Below are 11083 nucleotides of genomic sequence, written 5' to 3'. Positions count from 1 at the left end.
TGTCTCAATTTTCATTTTTGCTACTAATTCATATTAAAAATTAAAAAAACAAAATGGGGTCTCACTATGTTTGCTTTTAAGATTTATTTTTTATTTTATGTGTATGAGTGCTTTGCCTACATGCGTGTTTGTGCACTGCATACATGCCTAGTTGCCTGCAGAGTCTAGGAGAGGGTGCTGGATTCTTTGGAGCTAGAGGTATAGGAGGTTATGGCATCTTTGTGGGTGCTGGGAACTGAACATGGGTCCTCGGCAAGAGCAAGTACTTTTATCTGCTGAGCCATCTCTCCAGCCCCTGGCTTGTTCTGGCATATTATTAAGCTCTCCACTTGAAGACATTTCTACGCTGTAGTGGATCAGAAGATGTGGTCTTTTTCTAAGGGAAAATTATTAGTTTATAAGATAAGAGGAAGTGGTCTCCATTAGTCATGCAGGTCTATGTACTTTTATGAATGGAGTCAGTTGATTATTTATGAATGTTTTATGAATAATACAGATTCAATCACATATTAACAGAAACAATGGTCTCTCCCCTTAATGCATGATACAACATCTTTTCCTTTTCATCTGAGCAAGAAGATGAAGCCAGAAGTCCAGTTAGTTTCTATTATCATGAGATGAAGCTTGAAATACAAACAGAGGTAGGATGTCTTCTGCTACTCTTCCCACTTAGTTCATGTTAGGCACGCCCACCTTCGCGATGCGGGAGGTCACTGCAGGCAGCACATTCCTCCTGGATCTATTGAACGACATCCTGAGCCCTTGCTGCCCTTTGTCAGCTCCCTTTCCTCATATTCATTGGCGTCCTGTCCTTTGCTCTTGTGCAGTGGACTTCCCTTTTCAACCTCCCTAGTTCACGCCTCTGCTTTCTTTTTCAGAGTCACCTTGCTAGCTCTGTCTAGCTTATCTCAAGTAGCTACTCATTGCTTTGGAAGAAACATGTACATCTCTTAGGTGGATGGTTCTGGCATCTTCAAACTCAATGATGCTCAAAATATTTAGACATTTACAAATCTAAGTTAGGTCCTGGTTGTTAAATGATCATGGTGTCTCTCCTAAAAGATCTCTGACAGTGATGTGGTATGGAATCTTCCGGATTTATACAGCTTTACACATTAGCAGCAGCTTCCTTTGGGAGTCAAATCCCACCAAATCCTTGTGGGTTGCTCTGTTTACCGTGAAAATCTGTTGTAACAGGATTTTTTTAACCCCTGCCCTGAAAAGTCCTGTGGGAAAGCACCCTACCCTTTTGTAGAAACTCGGGGTGGAAATGTTCCAGCTAATTGCATGATCTTGGTTCTTATTAAACGGCTTGCTTGCTTCCCCCTGCAACTGTCGACCAGGTTGTAGTTTTTCGGTGTTCTTTGCCTTTACAAACTCCTTGTAAAATGCATTTGGGGCTGCAACTGTGAGAAGTGTTTTTCTCCAGGAAGTTGCTAGCAGACTTAATACAGACTCTTAATTTGAACTTTGGTCCTGCGGGTGGTGCCTGGGTTTTTACCCCCTAACACTTACACTTACAGACCTGACAAGGTCACATGCTGGATAAACTTTAAAATAAACAGGATGGGGGTTGGGGATTTAGCTCAGTGGTAGAGTGCTTGCCTAGCAAGCGCAAGGCCCTGGGTTCAATCCTCAGCTAAAAAAAGAAAGAAAGAAAGAAAGAAAGAAAGAAAGAAAGAAAGAAAGAAAGAAAGAAAAGAAAAGAAAAGAAAAAATAAACAGGATGTAAATGCCAAGATGAACACACAAACACTATCTTTGTTGAAAACAGACAAATGTAAGCAGCAAAGGAAAAGGAAAGAAAGATAGGACCCAGATTATCAAACTGTATCCTCCTGATTGCTCAGCCAGTGATGAAAGGGAAGAAGGGGCCTGTTTGTAGTTACAAAAGTTCTTCTCTGTGCTCATCATGCCCACTATTCTGGACTGATGCCTGTCTTTGCCAAGTGGTATGACAAACTGCCATACTCTCACTACCCAGCCGAGTCTACAGTGCTCTTATTATGAAGTGAGGGTCCCTGTTTCTCACACAATCAAGTGTTCAAGCATATGAACCTGTAGGGAACAATTTATATCCAAACTCCAATAGGGAGCTAACTCTTCTTTTTTATTTTGATATGCATAATGAAGTACATGCCTAATATTCCGAGGGAAGCGGAGTTCCTGATACTGAACCTCAGACGAAACCTCGCCCATCATGGAAAAGAGAATGTCATTCTGTAGCCTATTCTACAGAGAAACAAATGCTCGTTTTGGAAGTTTGTACCCAAGAAAAGCAGGACTAAACACCCAACTTCCTAGCTCAATAGTCAGCATCGTCCTCCCTCCTTGGTGGAAAAGGCTCAAGGTGTTTTGATCATCACCTTTTCCACATGGAAGACAAGAATAAGCGCTAGGGAGGTAGCTTGGTGGTAGAGTGCTTGCCTAACACACCGCAAAGGATGTTGGGTTTGAGATGCCCGGTGGACACATGATGGGTACCGTCAGTGCCTTGGTAGAGACTACATTAGACGATGGATAGCCGAAGCCGGGGAGACAGCACAGAGGGGAGTCTGTGAACATAGTATTGAAACAGAATGGATGAAAGGAAGAAAGAGTTGAGCAAATAAATGCACCAAGGACAACTGAAAGGTTGAGAACACGAGGGCCGGCTCAGTTGTGGAGCCCTAGTATCCAAGATACTGTGAGTTCGTCCCCGGCCCAGGGACGGGGTAGGGTGTAACAAATGATAACAACCTGGAGGTGTGAAGGGCATTTGATGGGGTCGGTTAAAGATCTAGAGTGTGAAAAGCAAGGGTATGGAGACAGGTGATTAATCACTGCCAAGTGTTGCTACAGGGAGGCTACCCAAGAGATGCCCGCAGCTCTCTTCCGACCCTCGAAAGCCAACCCTTCACTACAGGGCGCGAAGGACGGAAACCATCTTTCCAAGATGCATTGGCGCTGCAGAGTTAGCAGGGAGAAGGCCCGGCTCCAGCTAGAAGCTGGCGACCAGCCGGCTTCCCGCCCTGACTGCGGAGGAGACCAGCGCCTGGGCGAAGGCCCCGCCCCTTCAGCGCAGCGGGAGTCTTCCCTGCGCGCTGCACTGCGGCTGCGCGGGCCGGGCGCGCGGAGTGGGCGGGGACGCGGAAGGCGCGGCGGCTGCGGTGCGAGGCGGCAGTCGGCCGAGGGTTGGGGGCGCCCAACGGCGGCGGCGGGGGCCCGCGGCGGCGCGAGGCCTGAAGGGAGGGGCCGCGATGCTGGAGACCCTGCGCGAGCGGCTGCTGAGCGTGCAGCAGGATTTCACCTCCGGGTGAGTACGCGGTGGGCGACCCAGAGGGCCGCGGGGCTGCCGTCGGCTCGGCGCGCTCTCGCGCCTCGGAGACAACGAACTTCCCGGCGTCCCGGCGGCGGCACCGAGTCCCTTTGGTCCCGAGTGGCGCGGACGGGATGCCCGCCTACCTTGTCGCGGGGCAGCGGTGCTTGGCTGGCCGGGACGGTCACGTGAGGGGCCGTGCCCTCCGCATTGGGAGCCCGCGGGCCTACCCGGACAGGACCCACCCGGGACCCGCCTGACCCTCCGGCTTCAGTTCCGACACGCTCGGCCCGAGCCTTGGCCAGGCTGGCCCGCCTCGTCTGCTGCCTTCTCTTGCCTTTGCCCCGGTTGGAGGAGCTGGGCCAGAGGAACGGAACTGGGTCGAAACTGTTCACACCAGAGTTGCCCAAACTTTGGCCGCCCCGGGGTACCTTGCGCAATCTCCAGGCTCTGGCCTCTCGGAGCTCCAGTTAAGCCGGAATGTCAGAGAAGGGGTCATTAAAGGATTCCCCAGGTGATTCGGATGTGCTACCAAGTCTGAGAACATGACTGGATGCTAGGCTGCCTAAGCAGGATTTTACCACTTAACCTGACTACAAGTTACCCAGTCTTTTGTCTCTACTTCTATGACTGTAAAATGATAGTGATGCTGCTTATCTCATGAACTTATTGGGACTATTAGTGACTGTTAAATAAATAGGCAGTAAGCACTGTTTGTAGATTTTTAGTATTTAATTCATTTACAACTTGTATTGCTTTACAAAAAGTGTCACCTTTATAAAGGATCTGACATCTCTTTGGTTTGTTCGTTTCCTTTGTTTTGTTTTGATACAGTGGCTTATACTGTAGCCCAGATTGGCCTTGAACTGCTGGGAATACTCCTGCTTCAGTGCTGGGATTCCAGGAATCCACCACCATGACCTGATGGTCTGTCATGTGTTTGGAAGAGTGTTCACAATGTGAGGGCACCTTAGTCACGATGCTACTTTAATAATTAATGGGAAAAGCGTTAGCTGATCTCTGATCTCGTGGAACAAAAATGTTTATACTGTTTGCCTGTTGAATAGTAACAAATTGGCAAATATTTGAAAGCTTCCAATATAGATAAAGCATTACTGACAATTTTAGCTTTGTGTTCTAGTCAGTGTTGATTATGAGTGCCCAAGGAATTATTCAGTGGTAATTGTTATTGCATGCTTGTATTTTTAAACTATAAATTTAGGAAAAGAAACCTCCTTTTTTGAAGGTAAATTTAAAAAACTTCGGTGTATTGCTATAAAAATAGCCTGCTTGTAGCCTGAGAGTGGCCATCACTAACCTCCCCGCCCCAATACCCTTCTGTTACTACTTAAAGGAATTTTGATGGCTTAGCAGTCCCTTGTTGTAGTTGCTAGGAGCGGACATCACATGGTTGTCTCAGAACCTGTTCTTATGTTTGATATTTGCTTAGAAGGTTTATTGCTAATTATTCTAATTAGGAATGTGGACTCCGGACTGCACAGGCCCACGCTGTCTTCTGAGCTCTGGATAGCTTTAAAGGTTTAGGGTTTATTTAGGGACAGGATCTGAGGGTATGTGATCAGGACCTCCTGGAAAGTGGTGCCATAGCCTGGAGGCAGGTTTAAGAGTTAGATATCCTGAGAAAGTTTTGTTCCTTGTGGGTTCTTATGTTTCAGCTTCCTTTCTGCACAGGTTACTTAGCAGACAGGCCAGCAGACTCTGTGCCATTATCCTGTAACCTGGCAGGGAAATAACACTTCAAATCATGTGTGTCTGCCAGTGAAAAGGTAGCTCTAACTGCTGACATTAACTTTGTTCAGTTCCTCGGTTTCCTACAGTTTTTTTGAGGGAAAATTAAAACAAAGCAAAAACCCCATCTTTCTAAGTCTTTCATTTTCCTGCTTGAGAACTACCTGTTCTGTTTTACATACTTGGCCATTTTGGCCTTGGCTAAGACATTAAACACAATACACATTTCTGTGGTAATAAGCACTGAGGGATTGATTCCTTTGAAAGACTCATGGCAGTCACCTCCCAAGATTAAGCCTGTTCCTGTAGGACCCTTGGTGAGTGGAGCAAGTGTTGGCAGACAGAGTAGCTACCATCTAAAACAGTTTTCAATGTCCTGTGCTCAAGTTTCAGTTAATAGCTTTTCTGAGTTTGATATGTGCAGTGTTACTCCTAACAGTTAGCAGGCGCAGTGACTCTCAATCTTCCCTCATTGTCAGCTTCTGAAAATGCGTGAAGCTGGAGTCTTAACTCCAGGCAAATTACCTTTTACATTGTTTTCCATGTGTACGTTTGTGTTTCTGTGTATGAATCTCATGTGTATGCAGGTGCCTGCAGAGGAGAGATGAGAGCATGGAATTCCCTGGAACTGAAGTGACAGGCAATAATGAACAGCCCTGTGATTGCTGGGAACCAAACTTGAGTACTTTGGAAGAACAAGTCTTCTTAACTGCTGAGACATCACTCCACTGCCTTCCCCGAAACAGGACTATTTTTATTATTCTCCTAAGAGAATGACACCTTAGTGACTAAATCATGTCCAAAGATGTCCTCTAAGACTCTCCTCTAAGCCAGGAAACTGCTATCATCTTGTGGATGTCATCAGTGCCCCAAGTGCAAAAGAAAGAGCCTAGCTGGGCTTGTTGAGTATTTAAAGGACCCCTCCTCACCTGAGTATCCAGCTGCTCCCTACTGCATGTTATACTCAGTGCTGCTTTAGTTACACATGGCCACCAGAGGGGGTTAGCTGGGGATAACTAGAGGAGGGGAAGCCCTCATCTCTCCAGGGTAAAGGCTTTTTAGGTGCAGTCTGTTGGGGGAGATGCACCCACACCACTATAAGTAATGCCTCACCTGTGGTTTGTAAGGAAGCTCAATAAACTTATTGGTTCCCCAAAGTGTACTTGGTAAATATCATGTCTTGGTTTGTCCTTGGGACTCTGGGGGGGTAGGGGGCGGTAAGCATTGTTTGTGTCTCCCCCAAAGAAGGAAGTTTAATTACAAGAGACCACAATATCTACAATCCATTCATACTTAAGGGGAAATGCAGTGTACAGTCATAATTGTTACAGGACAAGATAGAGATTACAGATGGTCTGGAGGAACCAGATTATCCTTAGATTTTTAGCTTCTTTTTTTTAGTACTGAGTGTCTTAGGGTTTCTATTGCTGTGAAGAGACACCATGACCATAGCAACTCTTATAAAGGAAAACATTTAATTGGGGTGGTTCACTTACAGTTCAGAGGTTCAGTCCATTATCATTATGATGGGAAGCAAGGCAGTATGCAGGCAGACATGGTGTTGGAGCTGAGAGTTCTTATACCTTCATCCAAAGGCAATAGGAAGTGAACTGAAACACTGGATGTGGCTTGAGCATATATGAGGCCTCAAAGCCCAACTCTGAAGTGACAGCAAGACCATACCCACTCCAACAAGGCCACACATCCCAATAGTGCCATTCCCTTTGGAGGCCATTTTCTTTCAAACCACTACATTCCATTCCCTGGCCCCCAAAAATATATTCAGTCTAATTTGAAAAGTTCCCATAGTTTATAACTGTCCCATACTTACTTAAAAGTGTAAAGTTCATAGTCTTTTCTGGGATTCATGCAATGTCTTAACTATTATCCTTTGTAAAATCAAAATAAAAAAGCAGATCACATTGTTCCAACATATAATGGCACAGATATACATTACCATTCCAAAACATAGGGAAGGGAACATAGTGAGGAAATACTGGACCAAAGCAAGACTGAAAACCAGCTGGGTAAACTCCAAATTCTATCTCTGTGTCTGATATCAAAACACTCTTCAGATCTGCAGCTCCTTTTAGCTTTGTTGACTGCAACATACTTCTTTGGCTGGTTCCACTCTCTGTTAGCATTTCTCCTGGGCAGGTATCCTTTGGCTCTGGCATCTCCAATATCTTGGAGTCTCCAAGGAAATCCAGACTTCAACTTCACAGTTTCACACAATTGCCTCTCTAGGCCTCCATTCAGGGACATCCCTGACACATGCCTGGCCTCAGTAGCTTTTCTTTGTTTGGAGGCAAATTCCACAGCCCCTTTCTTCTGTCCTTAACTCCAGAACCAAAGCTGCCAAGTTCTACTGTTTGCTGGGGCTGGAACATGGCCCCTTGTTCGATTACATCTTCAACTTTTTTTTTATGGTTTCCTTCACTGCCTAAGCTTGGCTGTCCTGAAATTGGATCTGTAGTCCAGGATGGCCTTGAACTCAGTGATTTTTCAATGATATCTTCATCAGCTTTCTGTTTTCGATGATTTCTGTAGCATGAATCTTAAAGAGTCTTATTAATAAAATCAAACCTGAGGCCAGTTATTGGGGTGAATGCTGGAAGATCAGAGAGACAGAACAAGTCACAGCTTCCTCACTTTGCCAGTTCCTCAACTGATCTTTTTCCTCAGACTGGAAGCCTCTGTGTCCTCATCCAGAATGGATCTCAGCTGAACTGTGCTGCTCAAAGCTTAAAAGCTTAACCAGCCAAATGCTTCTAGTTTCTGGTCTTCACGCCTTATATGTCTTTCTGCTTTCTGCCATCTCTGTTAGTTATTTTGGCGCTCTTACCCTGTGAGGAACATGTCCCGAACACAACAAAACCACAGAAGAGCTGTTTATTAATATAGGATAGGAAGAGAGACATGACAGGCCTGTGTGAAACACACATGATTAAGAGGATAAGAAGAGAGAAAAAGAGACCGGTGCAAGAATGGCGCCGGCTTTTTAAAGAGTGGACCGCACATGTGTACAGGAACGCATGTGGCTACTCCATGCATGCGCGTAGATTACATGGCCGCGTGCTTTACGCAACCATGCAAAGCCACGGAGTCCTAGTTACACGAGATGTTTTGACCCAGAAATGGCTATTTTGAACCGGAAATAACTAGGTGGTCTGCCAGGCAAGCCCAATGGTGTGGGCATGTTGTGACTTCCTGTCAATCACTCGCTGGGATTAAAGTCACCATGCTTGGCTGTATCCTTGAACACACAGAAGTCCAGGTAGACCTCTGCCTCTGGAATGCTAGGATTAAAGGCGTGTGCTACCACTGCCTGTCCTCTATGTTTAATATTGTGGCTGTTCTGTTTTCTGACCCCAGATAAGTTTTTCAGGGTGCACAATATTTTGGGGAACACAATACCACCACAGATTTCCTTCACTGCCCAAGCTTGGCTGTCTGGAACTTGCTCTGTGGAACAAGCTGGCCTTGAAAGAGAAAAATCAGTGGCCATCTTGAGAGACACTTCCCCCTCCCCTCCTCCAAAGGTATTTGCTGACCAGTAGTTTTAGAAGTGATCAACTTATAAGGCTGAGACAATAAATCTATGTATCCTGGACTTGGCAAAACAAAATATGGGGAGTAATGGGCTCAACTGACCTCAGAAAAGAGTAGGACTGAAACAATAAATCTGAATGTATATTTCCTGGGTTCAGCAAAAGCAGGACATAGGGAGTATAAAAATTTATGTCTCTATAGATACCTGAATCCTGTTAGCCATCAGTAACCTCATGCTTATAGTTCAGCCAGTAACTTCAAAGAACTACCTCACCCCTAGCCTCTTCGTCCAATCCCAAACTGCATGTAAACCTTTCCTATATAAACCCCTTAAAGTGAGTGCTCAGGGCCATTCTCCACCAGCTGTGTCAGATGTTGGATGGCAGATCAAGCTTGTTTTGTTATTAAAACCCTCTGTGTGCTTGAATCAGATATTGACTCTGTGGTGGTCTTGCTTTGGGGGACTTGCCACCTGGGCACAAAACCTCAAACTCAGAGATCCACCAACCTCTGTCTTCCCAGTGCTGGAGTTCAAGGTGTGTGCTACCACACCAGGCTCTAAGCTTTTCTTTGAGTCCTTTTCTCAACTTGTAAATTTAGCTGGGTGGGATCTTGCCCTGAGGTCACCACTCCATTCTGTTTCTGTTCATCTCTTTGAATACAGGACTTAGCTCCTTTTCTTCTCCAATTTTTTCCTTGCTCAGCTTGCTCCTTTTCATTCTATATCTTCACTAGAGATAACACTAGTAACTGATAAGTATTTTGAATCCCCAGTATTAGGTTTCTCCACTGATGCAATAAGCCAGATCAAGTTGTATTAAAAGTAAAGGACCAGGTTTAATCTGAGCAAAGCATTTCTGGGTAAACTGTGGTTGGAGGTGGGGGTCGGAGGGGGGAAGGAGGAGAAATTTGTGGCAGGTCTATAAACAAGAGCTTCAATACCCTGTAGGTGCAGTCTTGAGCAACTCTGGGGGAGGAGCCACCATTTGATGGGCTTTCTGAGGGCAGGGTTTGGAGAGGGAGGGCTGAGGCTGAGCTTCCCGTGGAAGAGTAACCACACAATAGAGTCTGTACTAGGCTGTTTTGAGATTTCCACTTCCAAGGGAATTCATCCAAAACTTTACTTTAGCCTCAGGCAAACTTTTAAGACAAGGGCAAAAAGCAGCCACATTCCTTACCAAAATATCACAAGAACAATTTCTAGGCAACGTACTCAAATTCTCCTCTGAACCTCTTGAGCCAGTCCCCCACAGTTCAAATCACTCTTAGCACTGCTGTCTTCCATGCTCCTATGGCCCATTAAGCGGTGCTTAAAGCATTCCACTGCTTTCCTAACCCAAACTCCCAAAGTCCATATTCCTCCAAACAAAAGCATGGTCAGGCCTGTCGGAGCAATCCCCCAGTTCCTGGTACCAACTTCTGTCTTAGGGTTTCTGTTGCTGTGAAGAGACACAGCAACTGTTATAAAGGAAACATTTATTGGGGTGGCTCACTTGCAGTTCAGAGATTTAATCCGTTATCATGGCAGGAAACCTAGCAGCATGCAGGCAGACATGGTACTGGAGAAGAAGCTGAAGATTCTTACATCTTGACCCACAGGCATCAGGAAGTGATCTAAGATACTGGGTGTGGCTTGAGCATATATGAGACCTCAAAGCCTGCCTCCAAAGTGACACACTTCCTCTAACCAGACCATACCTGCTCCAATAAGGCCACACCTCCTAACAATGCCACTCCCTTTGGGGGCCATTTCCTTTCAAACCACCACATGGGGAATAGAACCCAGTGCTTCACACATACCAGGCAAGTGCCTTACTGCTGAGCACCATCTCCAGTCCCTTGTGGTCTTTCCTCATAAACTTATTGTACCAGCACCAGCACAAACCTACCTAGTGTTGGAATTATATCATGTTCTTTTCCCCTAAGTGATTAGCAGGCGAACCCAAGAGCCTTGGAGCTGGAGGATGCTGATTCTGGGTTTTTTTCCTTGAGTTCTGTTTTCATTTGACTTGGTCCTTGGAGTCAGTTGTAGGGGGTTCTTGTAGAACAGGATTTTTGTTTGTTAGTGTATTTTTTAGACTGGATTGGCTCTGTGGGGAAACTATTGGAAGTACATTCTTTGCATCTGTTTGTTTTTTTTTTTAAACTTTTGAGCAGTTATGAACAAAAGCATAAAGCATAGGTTATTAGGTATGTAAAACCCTTCAGGGAGCTGAAACACTAATTCCCGGAAGGTTTATGGCTCCATATTACAGGCTTGTGACCACTGTCCCCAACTCTCCTTGTTCAGTATCTTCATTCTTTTCCCTCTTCTGTAGTTTTAAATTGTGCAAAGAAGAGTATCTAATAATGTAACTTATAGTGTGGCCTCTAGGTGAAACTTTGCTCAAGATGTTGACCTTTCTAGAATTTCTTCATTTCCTTATTTTTTTAGGTTCTGGGAATGGAACCCAGGACCTTGTGGTAGGTAAGCAACCTGTCACT

The 11083-nt window shown here is 45.3% G+C and overlaps 1 protein-coding gene across 2 annotated transcripts in view; it reads left to right on the top strand.

The window, feature by feature from the left end:
• Window positions 1-3112: 3112 nt before the first annotated feature.
• Dtnbp1 (dystrobrevin binding protein 1) overlaps window positions 3113-11083 on the top strand; it is a 123542-nt gene continuing 115571 nt past the window's right edge. Inside the window, exon 1 of one of the 2 annotated variants that reach the window (XM_036188155.1) lies at window positions 3113-3295. In XM_036188155.1, coding sequence (XP_036044048.1) covers window positions 3240-3295 — 56 coding nt within the window. In that variant the 5' untranslated portion in view covers window positions 3113-3239. The remainder of the gene's footprint in view (window positions 3296-11083) is intronic. The other variant, XM_036188156.1, reaches the window with a different exon arrangement.

This window comes from Onychomys torridus, chromosome 5 (assembly GCF_903995425.1).
Source record: "Onychomys torridus chromosome 5, mOncTor1.1, whole genome shotgun sequence".
NCBI classification, from domain to species: Eukaryota; Metazoa; Chordata; class Mammalia; order Rodentia; family Cricetidae; genus Onychomys; species Onychomys torridus.
The sequence above is the reverse complement of the archived record's forward strand: the minus strand, read 5'-3'. Positions and strand labels throughout refer to the sequence as shown.